The sequence below is a fragment of the Solenopsis invicta genome, chromosome 8 (assembly GCF_016802725.1).
Source record: "Solenopsis invicta isolate M01_SB chromosome 8, UNIL_Sinv_3.0, whole genome shotgun sequence".
In the NCBI taxonomy this organism is placed as follows: Eukaryota; Metazoa; Arthropoda; class Insecta; order Hymenoptera; family Formicidae; genus Solenopsis; species Solenopsis invicta.
Window position 1 is genome coordinate 5,369,814 of NC_052671.1, and position 15,470 is coordinate 5,385,283.

Here is a 15,470-nt window from a genome sequence, read left to right on the forward strand (position 1 = left end):
GCTAATTAATAATTTGACTAATTGAATTAAATTTTGGATAATTAAATTAAATCAATTATAATTCAGCTCAATAAATAAGAAAATTTAAAACTATCAATTAATACATGTCTAGATTCGTGGACAAGAATATTTCTATCGATTTTGATTGAGAATCTAATTTACAAATTAGAGGAATTATAATTTAGAATGTAGTACATAGTGCATGTTTTTCAAGTAGACGCGTTATATAACGAGCTGGAGTTCGGAGGTGTCCGTACATTGTTCATCGAGATTGATGTTTAGCTAAACGAGTTAAATTTAGACGAGAGCCCGAAAATGATGGACGGCCTTCTATATTGGCGCGCATCGGCTAAGGAGTGAAATCTTAATCGCGCGAAACAGTTCTGACAGTCTCCCGCATAATACGGTGCATCTCGATGCAATTTCCAATCAAGCTTGATGGACTGGTGCATATTGATTTCGTAATGATCTTGAACCTGTACCTGTATCAATACCTATATCACAGTGTCTCGACGTGTGTTATCTGGAACGGATCCGACGGCGTTTTTGTCAGGAAGTTACGCCTAACATCTACAATGCCTTAATATAACTCGAGGTAGCGAAACTCGTTGCTTTCCAAGCAACATTAGCCGATGGTGGGATCTTGTCTTCTACCAATCCTGGAGCAGAAGATGTTCGCGGGAAGGTGCGACACGGTACACGCGAGTAATGGGTGGGGATTCGGTGATGCGGTTCCTGGAGGAATTTCGGGATCAAAGCGGCCCGAGAGCGCGAATCCTGCACCGCGTGATCCAGTCTACGATCGCACGTAGAGCGGCGAGGAACGCATTCCTGGATCCGAGTGATCTTCAAGACGGAAAGCTCAAAGTGTTTTTCATGTAATAACTTTTATAATCGGAAATAGATTGTCTTTAGCCTAACGGCAAAATACGCAATTAGTTCGTGAGAATCCAAGCGTTCGTGAGTACCGAATGTTATTCTTTGAATGAAGATCGATCGATACGAGTTTACCAAAAAAATATCACAATGTTGTATACCGTTTGATTATAAGTCCGATTATCAAAAACACCGGTGCGATGTGGAAAGAAAGTAAGAATTGGTTGTTGTTATTTCTTGCACCCAAGTTCACGGAAATTCGAAAAGAACGATCGATACTTTATATATGAGAAATAAGAGAAAATTTTATCGAATAGTACAGTATAATTAGTGAGTATAATAGATTTTCTATGTCATAACACAGAGCTGCCCATACCGTCAAAAAAAAAAAAAAAATAATGCCAAACGCGGGCCACGAGACGACGAACCTTCTGATGACGTACCTCATCCTTATTCTTCTATTAATCTCACTTTGGGTATTATACTCGGGGTTGTTTTTTTAAGTACAACAGACATTCCTCACCATGGTGAGTTACGTCTATTACTGAATTTGAATCTAGTGCGTTTGAATCCCGTTTTTCGTTTTGAAAAATATATACATGTACTTGCATCGAGTGTTTCAAGTATGTTTGCACTTTTTATTTTTTATTTTAATATTGCATGAAATAAAACCTTCTTAATTTTGCAATTAAAATTATTTAGATTAGTCGCTTTTATCATTTTTAAGATTATACGAGAAAAGTTACACACGCAGAATAAGACTATGGTTAAGAAGGTATTGTGTTAAGTTAGTCATTGAAATCTCCGAACAGTAAGCGGAATTCCATTATTCGTCTTGCCACGCTTCAGTCCTATCTACCTTATGATGTTTTCTATGTTGTTTATCAATTATTGATCAATTAGTAATCAGTTATTGTTGCGATAATTAGTTTTATCAGTGACAAATTGTTTATTAATAATAAGTGATCAACGTGAATTCAACACGCATTTAATAATATTTTGAACATGAAACATTATATTTTAGGGTTGAACAAAGGAGAAAACACGTGTCGAAAGGCGGATGCATTCAGAGAATCCAAGATCGTCACGGACAACCTCTCGTTCGGAGCTCGCCAGTTCTCATTTATTACATTTTCATTTACAATCTAGGCGCCTGGAGACATGTTTATCCACGATAATCATCTTTGACTGTTAGTGACCGATTTCCGCGATGGGAACTGTACAAAAATATATTTATCGGGCAACAGGAAAAATTTTCAAACTTTGTTTCACTATCGTGTCTCTCACTTCAATTTCTTGCCACCTCGTCGTGGAAATCGGCTATCTTAATATTACACTAATTATATCTCCTTAGATAATTAGTTATAAATACATTTTTTGAATTTAAAATAATATTTATTATTTCACGAGCGTTTACAGCTACAATTCGCATCGTCATTGAATTGTGCTCTCGTTTGAAGTTATATAAATATATCAGTTTGTTTCACCTGCGTTCGTGTATGTTCGGATGCTTCTCGTTTACCTTCAATTGCAATATTAAAAATGTACTATGAAAAGTTTCGAAAAATTTGTTTTGTAATATATACTTTCAACATACTGCAAACGATAAAATAAAATCTCTTTGTTTGGAATGCGGACTAGAATTTATTTTGCTGTTACTTGCTATCGATCCGGAAATAACTCGTTATTTACCGTCAGCGAGGGGTGCGCAAAACGGACGGCGGATTACAAAAGGAGGACGTAATTGCGAAAAATGCGGATTTTGTTACGAGGTGCAAAATAGAGAGAGAACTTCTTAGAGATGTGTGGACGACACCGCCCGCGGATGTGTGGGCGTTTCTCCAAAAATAGTCGGCGCTTCCAGCTCTCGAAGTTCGACCGTACGTCCGCGTAGAACTAAATCGGTATTTTCGACAGCGCACGCGAAAATAGACGACATGATTAGTACACATTTCAATGCTGGGTCGCAATTAGAGGGCTGTGTTAACGAAAAGCTTTCAAACGTTACGTAAAGCGGAGTTATCCCGATATCTCGGGTACGACTCGCGTATCGAATTACTCGCTCGTTGTATTCGAGCACTTTTCAAATACTCACTTTTACGATATAAATATCTACTTTCTTTTGCACCGAGTGTCCGTTTTTTTCGCCTTCTTCGTTCGACAATTTATACGTCTCGTACATTCGCCAAATCAAATATCAAGTTTACTCTAACAGATCACGTGTTTTCGTGAGCTTTTTTCATTTCTACAAATCTGCCATCTCTACTTGACCGTATCGGAATGTATTCCGTTATATTTGCACCCTGTTATTTCAAATGTGTTCTCTATATTATTAGTAGCACATTAACGGACAGGTGCGTGCAGGTGTGGATGACGAAACGTACAAGTTAAATGAGAGATGCCCGAGTACGAGAATTGACTTGTCGCATTATATAACTGATCGAATGATAATATCAAATATTAATTATAGATGTAATATTGCAATTTCTGGCTCCTCTTCTTTACATCTATAATTGATATAAATTATTTGTTATATACAATTTAGTTCCAAAGTTCATCGCACGGTACCGTAGGACACTCGGCGTAGTAAATATTTTCACGGGCGCGGTCTTAAATGTTACGGCAGCGCTCCAGTAATCGCTCAAAATAGATCTAATCGCTCCAGATTCGTAGTTGCGCGATGCGGCATCCGCACACACCCGGCGTGTCCCGAGAGATGTTTTGCATGCTGTGGTGTAGCAATGCCAAATCGTCCCTCATTCAATCGTCTTTCCGATGTGGATGCGATCTAAATATCTAATTGTTTAATTTATAAACTTAATTACGTTGTTTACCGTACCTCATTTGTGAAATTGTTGTCAGACGGTGATTATTTTGATTTCTTGAACTTAGCGTGGAGAGCTAATCCTATGTAGTAAAAAATCTCCAAGACGCTTATGAAACTGCATCCCAAGAAAAGATTAAATATTCCGCCCAGCGATGCTGAAAAGTTTTCCTCTTCTTTTAATTGGAACATTAAAATTGGTTACATGCAAATAAGAGCGATTGCTTACATAGCAAATATAATTCATCAGCAGCCGGGATTGTATCCATTTCTATAAATGTAGCGGATTTCATAAATACTTTTAGAACTGACTGAGCTTTCGAAAGATTGTGACTGAAACAAATTTGATGTATAAATATATAATTTTACATATAAGTAGTTTTATATAAATATATAAAAATGTCATATGGAGAGAGCATATATTTAAAGCAAAGTATATTTTAAAGCATATTTAAAAGCAATATTTCATGCGATATGTATTGAGTTGATCAGAAAGTCTTTTCGCATTTTATGTAAAAAAAATTATTTTTCATGAAAAGCATTTTTACTTTAATTGTCATATTAGTCTCCGCCTCATCTAATGATATTCTCCCATCGATCTACAAGTTTGAACATTCCGTCCTTAAAAAAGGCATTAATACTGGAATTAAAGGAAAGATCCTCTCTTTGGAAAATCAAAATATGAGAAAACTTTCTGATTAACTTAATATTTTATTTCATATATTGTTTTGTTATAACTTACTATAACTTGGGATTGAAATCGTGATCACCATTTAACGGAAGAGTGAGACTTTGTAAATCGTATGATATACTTCGACATGGAACTAAACATTCACATGTTAAATTTTCTCTAACTACATTTTCAATAATCCGTATGTTGTTTGCGTTCTCATAAAGACATGAAAAATCTTCCCAGTCACAAAGCTACAAAGATACATTAATTTTATAGTACTCTTATACTTGGAAATTTATTATAAGAATACATTAACCTTTTCATGCTTAGTGAGACACACACACACACACATCCCGGATTTTCAAATTTTCGTAACTTCCACAAAAATAAAGATAGTGACTTTATTTATTAGTGGGTTTATTTTAAAAATAAAGAATAGAACTTTTCACAAAAAACCTTTATAAATTTTATTTCTTTATCTGCATATTTTGTCACATGATCGTAAAATGGGGTAAAAGAAAAATACATGTATTTTTAAAATTAAAATAACACATTTTTTCTGAGTGAAAAAAAGTTATTGCTTAATTTCCCAAATAATTTACCTATTATGTAATTATTTAATTTAATAATTTCAATAATTTCAGCCATTGTTATATTTACACTAAGTAATTAATTATTAAATTAACAAATTAACAACTAATCAGAAACGAGGAAAAGAGGCTTCAAATTAGATAACATGCTAAAGTTACAACAGAGAGATTTGAGTAAAACTTGTGTTGATATGTTGATTCATTATTTTAAATTTTGAAATTTTGATTACAAATTTATAATTAGCGACCCTAAGAATCTATAATAAGATGTAAATTGAATGTTAATTATAACTAGAAAAAAGTTAAGCATGAAAGGGTTAATTTATAGAATCTAATTTAAAGAAATCATGTTATTATAAAATCTTATTTTAAAGTTACCTTTAAAGAATATTTTTTAGCCATAGGCGTGTAATAGAGTGGCACGCAACCACAGGCATTGAGAACAGCCCGGATAGAGCAGCTAGTAAAGCAGTTGGGATATCGATACGAAGGAAAGTATTTTAATTTAATGTGATCATCATCTGCGCAAACCGGAACCAATTTACCTTGATCATTTTCTTCATAATACCCTTTGAGCTTTTGCTTGCGATGTGGAATTACAGCAATCTATATCGAATCAAAATAATCAGATACGCGAAATATCTAGGAAATGCTTGATTGAAGATTTGTTTGTAATAACACTTTTAACAAATCTAAATCGATTATTACATATATGAAAATATATAACCTGTAATTCTTGTTTTGCTTGCAAAATGTGTCTAGGAGCTATGGTGGTGACATATTCCAGAGGATGATGAGGGAACAACTATCGAAAATAAAAATATATAATAACAAATATATATTATAAATATATAAATATATAATATAAATATATAATATATATTAACGTTTGTTTTGAATACCGATTTGAAGAAATATGGAGACAAATATTTAGACTAGTAATCGTAAATGTAATTCTTTTCTTTCCATTTGATTATTTGCAATTCACATATATATGTATACGTAGGGTAGTTCTTGTATTGGTCGCTATGATGTTTGAGATATTTTCGATAAATTGGCGACAAAGTGTTTTGAGCAAACGTTTATTAATTTTGAAGGTGATAAGTCAGTTTGTTACAATTTTTATGCACTTATACACACACACACACACACACACACACACACACACACACACACACATATATATATATATATATATATTCTGATACATATTTCGAGATAAAGTATAAAATAAAACTGTTTGTCTTTTTGATAACTGTATCTTAGTATTTTTATTCACAGAACAATAAAATAAACCAATTCGTGGAATACTTAGTTGCTTTACATTATTTGTTTCCTTTAAAATCAGTAAACCTTTGTTCAAATATTTTGTCGTCATTTCATTGAAAATATCTTACAAATCATGGCGACTGAGAATGAGAATGATCCTATGAGAAATAAAAATTAACGTGTCACGTTAATAATACATCTGTCAATTTCATACCAGAAGGCCGACGGAATTTGTTGAATATTTAATATATTTATCTTCTTCGACCGCGTTATCATCATCTTCGATTAAAAATTCTCGGTGTAGAATGACACGAAGACCGGTATGTGGTCCGAACAAAGGAGTTTTGAGAAGATCATCGTGCTTTTTGTCTCTAATTTAATCGAAACAAAGTGATGCACAATCAAGTCATAATAATATGTAATTAATATGTAATTAAGCAGACGTAATTACCTGCCAATTGCTATGCATTCTTCGAGAAGATAATTGAAAGAGCAACATATACCTTTAAAAGTGTAAGATACTTTGAACAGTTCGCTACAATTTCTTTCAGTGCCATCCCACATACAGGTTTCGAATAGGTCTTCGCAAGGTCGCAAAGCTTGTACTAGGTTTAGTAGCGTCATATTGTTTGTCTTTAACAATAATTTCAAGTCTTTCGAGTAATCCCTACCACCAGGAATGTCCACATTCGAGAATGCAGGCCCATATCTAATAGAAATTCCGTATTCTATTATTATTTTAAATATAAATTTTAGATATTGCACAAGTTGTTTCTACGTAGAATTGCAATTAGGATCGTCTACGAATTGCGTGTACTGTTTATGAAAAAATACATGTACCTCACTAGGAATCTCCCTCTAGTCTCAGTCATATTAGGTGGTAAGGTCAAACTTTCGAATACTTTTCTGCGCCTTTTAGCCATCGGTGGTAGTAAGGGACAAATAGTAATAGCTGGAAAGGGGGCATCAAATACTGGAACGTAAAATGATTTAATGATGGTCCGGGTTGGATTATTGCTGTAACGTTGCCAGAATTTCTGCAGCAGCATAGTTAAGACTAAAAAAATAATGTGGCTTACATTTCACATTTTATATTAAATAATGTAGGTAGTACCTTAGTAGCACAATATTGACAAATTCATTGGCGCAATATTCGCCCAATATTGTGCCCATAAATAATGCTATTAGGGTAATTAATAATCAACTTGAATTAAGTTATTATTAATTCTTTAACTGATATTTATAATTGATTTCAAATCCGTCTTAAAATGCTAATACGGTTCTTTAATTGGTTGATGACATTTTAAAATAATACTTGAGATTTTAAGAAAGGGCTATAAATTCCAATCTTTAAGTACTACATGGTTTCTTTAAACAGTCTTTTGCGACAAAACATATTTTACATACATATATATACATAGAACGTTTTCTGTAACTTAATTATTTACAATATTTCTATTATTTTTAATAAAACAAAAAAATATCAAAAGAAAAAGTTGTTTGTTTCAAAGGACAAATAAAAGAAAAATAATTTTTTTAAGAGCATACTTTGAGATTTCTATGTCATCACTATGTTTTTACAAATAAAATTATATGATTTTTTTATTGTGTAAAAATAATATGAGTTAATCTGCGTATACAACTATTAAAGCAAATTTAATGAAAAATTAATATTTTACGAGATATGTAGTTTATTATTGCATATTTTGACATAGGCTAAAAGCAAGTAATATGGAATATGCTACTAATATGGAAAAGTGACTTTTTAAAGAAAACACTTCATAGAGATGACATATTACGTAATAAAAGTATATAATTTAAATTTTGTATTCAAATAATTTATATAAACTGATCTTCTTCAAAAATTAATTTTATCATTATTTATCACCTTTCAGATTATGCAACTCTTGTCAGGAAAATTTTTTGCAAATTGCTTTCTTTTTAAGATCTTCTATTTCCATAAAAAAAAGTGAGACAGTATATAATGCAAGTAATGATCTTTCTAACTGTTACCTACATACAAAACTGCAGATCATGATTACAGTCCAGAAGATTTTTTCGATAATGCTGGGTTTTAGTAAATTACTGAAGTATTTGATGCCATTAATCGAACTATTTTCCAAATATTCGTTCAAAAGCTGATGAGTAACCTCTTTTTTAGTGTTTGCTATTGGATTACTTCTATTATACAATTTTATATGAGTGTTGTTGAATTGATTTCTTCTCATTCCTCTCGAAGCTTCTATATCATCCACTATAATTCTCTTCACCATATGTCTCTTACGTTGTAGATTATTCGACATCATGATGCAAGCACTAGGAAACTTTTAGTTTTCTCAATATTCTTTTGATGTTCACCACTTACAAAATATTTTGCACAGAACGGTTCGCTTGGTAATGCTTCTTCTACGATGCGTTGCTTTACACTGTTGTTTGATCAGAATCACGTTGATTTTATCGTTTCACGTAGAAAGTTGTGTGTGCTGCGATCAAACATATAGCGTGTCAAGGCTGACTTTAAATAATCTATTATATTTTGCAAAATTAATGAAATATAGACGATGGTAAATCTGATAATCAGATAAACGCAGTACTTTAAACAGATTGATTTTCCGACGAACGCGCGATTAAAAGAATAAAACAATTCCGTTATTATTTAAAATACAACACAGCAACGTACATACATGGCGACATAAGGTCTTCTGACTTTTTTACTGTTTTAAGAGAAACAGATGAGTTGAGATTTAAAACGTACACTTAAACTTGACTGTTCAACCTTTATTTACAGAATCTCACGAAAACAACGAGGAGGAATGCCTAGCCTATCGTACGTACAAATAAATAATACGCAACAAAATTATAAAAAGTTACCTATGTACAGAATGGAAAATTAATTATTATCAACGTATCAATCAATCGTGAGTGTTCTATACCACAAAATAAGTTCTTTTAGTTAGCGCGGTGCCCTTGATGAATTTGTGAATTGTGTAGAATATTTGTGACTATTCAACGGTGTCGTCACATTAGCTGTCAAAAATCCTGGAATAGAGCTAATTGGTCTGGTGGCAAGGGTGGTTGGGAACGCCAGTCGGTTTCAGGATAATCGTCGAAGCAGCTAGCATCGCCCGGCGTTTTCACACGTGGCCTTATCGGGGGTGTCAAGGCCCTTTGCGGCACCTGTGGACATTGATCGATCGTTCAAGCGCGACTGCATTTCCGACATATCACGAAACGTAAAGGCACGCATACGGTGCCATACGGATTAAATATTAATCTTTTTAGCTTTTGCCACTTTTCACTTAGTTGCAATGTACATCACGCGAAAGCAAGCGAATCGCTGTGAAATTACCAAAGGCCATTCGACTAGCTTGAACCATCGATGCCTCTTGACGTCCTCAGCGCCCTGCCTCATGTTGCCCAATCTCTTCGTTCTGTCGGCGATCAACAGCTTCTTGATCAGATCCTTCGCGATGGGATCCACGTGCTTCGGCCATTCTATCCTACCGCTCAGGATCTTCTCGTAGATCCCGAAAGGATTATCGTCGAAGAAGGGCGGATAGCCCGCCAACATCTCGTAAATTAAAACGCCTAACGCCCACCAGTCTACGGCTTTATTGTGTCCTTTACTTTGAATTATTTCCGGCGCCAAGTATTCTGGCGTACCACACAAGGTCCATGTTCTAAAAATACACGTGTTAATTATAGCCACGGTCTCACAATGTTTTATTATGACACGCCGTTAGAAGTAACAGGTGAAGTTCAACCGTAAAGTGTGCTAATTGCATGAGGTTGCATGTTACGCTTTATAACAGATGGTCTTTACGATTTAAACTTCACAGGAATTAATAAAAAAATACAAAATAAAAAACGACGTTAGATTAGATAATGTTTTCTTATGTAAATACGTTAATAACTCATTTAATTTTATATGCTTCTTTTGCGGCGAGACATTCTGTTAGCAGGCAAACTTTAACACACTTATCTTCGATCATTGTTAATTGACATCTCACTTATACTTTTGAGTTATTCTCCTTTTAAACGATTTACCTGTCCGTAAGTTTCTTGGAGAAACCAAAATCGGTAATTTTGAGATGACCCTGACTGTCAAGGAGAAGATTCTCCGGCTTGAGGTCCCTGTAAACTATATGCTTGCTATGCAGATAATCCAGAGCGCAAACTATTTCAGCCGCGTAGAAACAACTCGTAGGTCCGGCGAATCTCCCAGCTGCTCTCAGGTAAGAGAAGAGTTCTCCGCCAGCGACGAACTCCAACAGCATGTACACCCTGGCCTCGTCCCTGCCGCTCCACAGCCTGAAAAAACGATCATAGACTGACGATTAGTCTGAAAAATCCAAGACTGACGATTAGTCTGAAAAATCCAAGTGACGTGCCGTTCGGTTTTGTTCAGCTTAAAGCGAAAAAGCGTTCTCCTCGCGAACGGATCGATTTCTCTCGCCTCTATCCAGCTATTAATCGCGATGTGACGCAAACTAGTAGTACGGCGTATATCTGCTACGTCTTAGACACGCTAGATCGTCTTTGCGAGAATCCTTTCCTTGACCGACAAATGCAACACTTTCCTCATTCCTTGGACGATTACATCGCGCGCTCAGTAAGCATGTTTGAAATCATCGGGTAATAATTGCCAACCATCCTCAAGTGATACTTTCTAGGCGTAATACTTACATGTTGACAATGAAAGGGTGCTTAACTTCCTTCAGGATTGTGATTTCGTTGCGCAAGTGCTCAACCTGCTTTAATCTGATCACGTCGACCATAGAGAGGATTTTCAGAGCGAGAGGCGTTCCATGATGCCTGCAGAGAACCACTCTGCCAAATGTACCCGTGCCTAAAAGTATCAAATCATTTACATTAGATATTAATTAAAATTTTGAGCAACTTTAAAAAAATTCATAAATGACAATTTATTTCGAATAATTTTCTTTCTTCATATTTTCCTTTACGTAAAAAATTATGTTATCCTAGATTTTATTATTATTTTATACAGCTCACTTCTCAATTATTTGTTTGAATAAAAAATGTCGAAAATCTCACGGAAAGAACAATTTTATTGTAGTATTTAAAAATTTAATTAGATACGAATCAGAAAATAATTTTATGTTGGCCAATCAAAATTATTATGTAAGACATTCAAACATGATGACACTGTTGCAAAAAATTGTGACGTTCTAATAACCAATTTAAATTTTTTAATGATTCAACATAATTTTATATTCAGATCTGTTTTGCTTTCGGAAAATTGTTCTTTCCGTGTATATTCTAATTTCTTATATTCAAATTAGTTTCACTTTCTAATTAATAGAATTAATATCATTAAACAAGTTAGATATGTTTTCGAAAGCATTCTCCTGATGGGAGAAGAATTGACAAAGGGAAAGCATCTTGTCACCTATTGCTTTCCCTCTCTCACATGTTGTTTTTACGCCTTTTATTTCATATCAAATTACTTTGCATAGAATTATTTTATGTAATACTATTTCACACATTATATAATTATTTTATATAATAATTTCAACTTTCCAGTACAGAGAATCAATCTCATTAAATTGTATCGTTCTCCTGTCACAATATTCCCTCTGATTAAATCGAAATTCGATGCAGTGCAATTTCACGAATAACAAGTGCGCTTATCGCAAAACGTGCCGTCTACTATGAATCAAACATTGAAGTAATCGTTAATTACCGACGCTTTCGACGTTCTTTTAATCCGATATGCATCGCAAAGCGCGGTCTATTTAATACACTTTCCCACGAATGCAGGTGACTCGGTTGTTCTGGTTAACGTACCGTGAGCAATTAGCGCACGTGCAATGAGCCTTGGCCAAATTAAACTGCGAAATTGGCCGTCACATTGGGGCGCGCGAGATTGCGCATATTTATGCGCGCGTGCACTACTGTCGAGAGTACATCTCGCGTGGAATAGCGACGAAATTGGCCGCGGCAGCAGAGGCGGCATGATACATGCGTATCATCCACCGAGAAGACCGCTGCCAACGACGACTCGGAACAGGTGTCAACGGTAAAACGACGAAGCGCTTCCGGTGATGGCGTGGACGCTTTAAATACTCGTACGACGAATTTAGGTGAAGTGTCGCGCGGCAGTCTCGGGCGATGTTTGTCCGAGCGACGCACCAAACGTCGGAAAACGTGTAAAAGAGGAAGACGTCTTAAAAATTGCTTTTGCTCTACTGGCTGCGAACGCATCTGGGCTAAAATTATAAAAAGAAGAGAAAGAAAGTCTCGCGGGCCGAGCACCTGCAATTTTCCGAACCATTCTCTCACATAATTCTGACTTTAACGAGCAGTTAAATATATACTGAATATCCTCTTACTCTCCAGTGTCCCACTTTGAAACTACGACGAGTTTGATTTCTTCTCGCTTGTTATTCTTTCTCAAATCTGTGATCCCAAATACGATATTTTGATCGCTGCGAACCAAGTTTCTACTTTTTATTTATCCCACAAATACATACTGTACGTTTGCGGGTTTAAAACTTTGAATTTAACAACTTTCTAACAGTAGTTTTATCCATTATTAATATAAAAAGTTTCTCTAATTGTAATCTTATATAAATTTGTAATTTTTTGCAAAGCATTAAAATTTATAATGTGTTTGTAATTATGAGCATTTTGAAAGACATAAATCAAGCTATCAAATTCAACTTCTTTTCTTTTTATATTGTCATCCATAAATAAGATTTAGAATTCTAAAAAAAAAAGACAAATATAATATAAAACTTTTGTAAAAGTCAAATTTAAAAGATTGCGTATTAATTTATTCTTTATACTTATAACGATCGAAAATATTAGCTAGATAAGTGTTATAATTAAACTAAAATTGCAGGAAGTGACAGACAGAGAGTTCAGCGCAAGTAATGTAATCGGGCTTTTTTTAGAATAACGTTTCGAACTTACCGATAGTCTTGATGATTTCCAAATCATCGATGTCGTATCGTGGCGGATCCTCCTGCGATCCCTCATCGTCGGACGTGGTGTCGCCCGACATCGTTTACGAAGTACTGTCGAGTCGAGCGTCGTCAGAGAAAGTTTCTGATTTATTTCTCCCGGGCACCTCGACACTCGCGGAAAGAAGAAAGGAGAGGCTCTGGTTCAACGATCCACACCGCGGTATTCTTAGACCACGTACCGGCGACGACGACTCGTTCTCATATCTGCTCTTCGTGACTTGGATTTGTAACGTGTCTTCCCAGAAATGATTTTGTCAGTTTTTTTTTTTCGATGTAAAGATCGTGAGTTTAAATCCGCAAAGATCAGTTGGCACTTGGATCGTCTTCGAGGCGCGATAGCGCGCGTTTCTCGGATTTCTCGTGGATTGGAAAACACACACTTAGCGATCGGTACTGCCTTCAGGAAGTGTGTTCTCATAACGCACACCGCTCGAAAGCGAGTCGGCGAATGTCCCCGTCAACGACCCGCCTTCCCTACGACTCTCGCTCGGAGCGGTGAAAATGTGCGCGTTGATTTCACAAGTGTCATTTAACCAGCGGCAAGTGCGTGCCGCGATAAAACGCGCGTTCGAACGTTGAAAAACGAGTTCGCTTTCCGCGCGGCAACGCGAGCGGTTTTATCGCCACGAATTTTATCACCACGACTTTCTCATGCTCCAATTAAATACCATTCGAGAAAAAAAAAAAGCGCGGTCTCGAAGCGCCGTCACGCGAGCGTTGCCGCGATTCCCGATCTGCGGGTACCGCGCGAGTGGTATTTGCAATCGGGGAACGGCGGTAGCGTTCACCCGTTCACTTCGTGAGACCGCTGGTACGCGTTTTTCAACTCCGTTTACCTCGCAGCTGTCATCCGTGGTTCTAAAGTTCAACGCGCGTCTCTCTCACGGTGCAATTCAAAAATTTTTTTTTTTCATTTCCGTCGTTCCGGAATAACACATTATTTAACTTTGACGTGCAGCAGCTGACAATGAGCGGCGCACGTGAGTGATTGTTGCAGCTATTAAACCGCTCGCTTCTCAGAAACGTCAGCCTGCACTAGCACCAATGCGATCTCCGACAGCAAGCGCCTCGGTCAGCGGAGCACATCGCGGCGGAATCATTTCGAATCATTTTCCCGTGTCAAATTCATCGATTCATCGATTCATCGAATTAATGATCGATCAGTGAATCTCGTAAACGCCGCCTGAAGGATGATTACCGCGGCATTGTTCCCTTGGGTCTTGCACAGCACGCAGCTCGGATGCCAACCAGAACTAAACTGGTCACCGAGGGGTCTGAAAAGGCTGTCTATCCTTCTGTTGCCCCCTCTCTTTCCTTTGACCCCCCATTCGCGCCCACCTCGCGCTTACTCTCGCTGAGCATCGCCTCTGTACCATCTAGCCGGAAAGATTTATAGGAACCCGCGATCGATCTCGAGGAAGATCGAGGCGCGATACCCATGGCGCCTCGAGATAAAGCGACCTACCGGAAAGCCATGTGGCCGACAAAAGCGGGCGCAAAGAATACGGATCGTCTGGATCTAAATTAGTCTTCGGCTTTGTTTTAGCGAGAGCGTGGGCCGCGCCTATCCCATAAATACGAGGACTGTCGAAATTCGCCCGAGAGAGAAATCCCAAGAGAGATCGACCGAACGAGACTGTCCATTTTGTAAATCATGTTGTGTGGATCAACAGTTTTATTGATACATTCTTGGAGAAGATCGCTGCTTGAAGAGAGCAATATGTAAAAGTCACCTGTCAACGCGAGCGATCCGGCGCAGATATCAAAGTCTAGTGGGAGCGGATATCCTCCGTCGCGTCGCGGTGTTTCGTAAATTGGCTATACGTTACTGCCGTTGCAAAACGTGTATCAACGGCCGCGACGGACGGAGCGATCCGCTTACGATCGGGCGATTCCTTCGAAATTCGACTTATTTTTGAATTTGGCGATCGTCCAGATGCATTTTGCTACCGACGCCCGACGTCGCGATGACTGACGACACGTATCGAGTCCCGCTACCAGCGAGCCCCCATAAATCGGCGGCTTTTATATTTATCGCTAAGTGCTCCCGATCCGTGAGCGCGTTAAAAGCACGTTCGTCGATTTTATCAGCGGAAAAATCGTGCCCGTTATACTTACTTTATCGACGAGAGCAAAAGGGAGAGAGCACGGGGACCTCGCGGTTTCCCATTGATATTCGGGATCGCGGAAAAAAATTGGCGGAATGCAAGAACAATAAATTACTGTCGCGAATTCATGACCGTGTTCTT

The 15,470-nt window shown here is 36.9% G+C and overlaps 2 protein-coding genes and 1 long non-coding RNA gene across 4 annotated transcripts; 1 reads left to right on the forward strand and 2 right to left on the reverse strand.

Annotated features, from left to right (window-relative positions):
- The first annotated feature begins 382 nt into the window (after positions 1 to 382).
- LOC120358390 lies at positions 383 to 2,507 on the forward strand. The gene is made up of 3 exons (XR_005575349.1): positions 383 to 960; positions 1,241 to 1,403; positions 1,901 to 2,507. It is a non-coding gene; the product is annotated as an uncharacterized LOC120358390 (long non-coding RNA).
- On the reverse strand, positions 1,802 to 8,720 carry LOC105197360 (sodium channel protein Nach). The gene is made up of 9 exons (XM_011163671.2): positions 8,250 to 8,720; positions 7,073 to 7,289; positions 6,684 to 6,941; positions 6,447 to 6,603; positions 5,691 to 5,768; positions 5,342 to 5,569; positions 4,443 to 4,624; positions 3,930 to 4,033; positions 1,802 to 3,858 (listed from the first exon to the last, which is right to left on the reverse strand). The coding sequence occupies exons 1-9, from the start codon at positions 8,536 to 8,538 to the stop codon at positions 3,746 to 3,748; spliced, it is 1,626 nt and encodes a 541-aa protein (XP_011161973.2). The 5' UTR covers positions 8,539 to 8,720; the 3' UTR covers positions 1,802 to 3,745.
- Positions 8,721 to 8,989: 269 nt separating this feature from the next.
- Positions 8,990 to 15,172, reverse strand: LOC105196628 (cAMP-dependent protein kinase catalytic subunit PRKX). 2 transcript variants are annotated; one of them, XM_011162659.3, is made up of 5 exons: positions 13,169 to 15,172; positions 10,919 to 11,081; positions 10,280 to 10,543; positions 9,582 to 9,912; positions 8,990 to 9,409 (listed from the first exon to the last, which is right to left on the reverse strand). In XM_011162659.3, exons 1-5 carry the CDS (start codon positions 13,257 to 13,259, stop codon positions 9,263 to 9,265), a joined length of 996 nt encoding a protein of 331 aa, XP_011160961.1. In that variant the 5' UTR covers positions 13,260 to 15,172; the 3' UTR covers positions 8,990 to 9,262. The 2 variants fall into 2 exon arrangements, with proteins under 2 accessions (XP_011160961.1, XP_039308451.1); XM_039452517.1 differs by lacking the exon at positions 13,169 to 15,172 and adding an exon at positions 12,041 to 12,234.
- Between the last annotated feature and the right edge of the window lie 298 nt (positions 15,173 to 15,470).

Coding starts and splice junctions, on each gene's coding strand:
- LOC105197360 (XM_011163671.2), bottom strand. CDS start 8,538: ATGATGTCGAATAATCTACAACGTAAGAGACATATGGTGAAGAGAATT. Junction 4,625..5,341: donor CTAAAAAATATTCTTTAAAG/GTAACTTTAAAA, acceptor GTATCTTTGTAG/CTTTGTGACTGGGAAGATTT. Junction 4,034..4,442: donor GATTTCAATCCCAAGTTATA/GTAAGTTATAAC, acceptor AATTTGTTTCAG/TCACAATCTTTCGAAAGCTC.
- LOC105196628 (XM_039452517.1), bottom strand. CDS start 12,209: ATGCCGCCTCTGCTGCCGCGGCCAATTTCGTCGCTATTCCACGCGAGA. Junction 10,544..10,918: donor CACCCTTTCATTGTCAACAT/GTAAGTATTACG, acceptor TCGTTTTTTCAG/GCTGTGGAGCGGCAGGGACG. Junction 9,410..9,581: donor AGCTAGTCGAATGGCCTTTG/GTAATTTCACAG, acceptor CAATGTCCACAG/GTGCCGCAAAGGGCCTTGAC.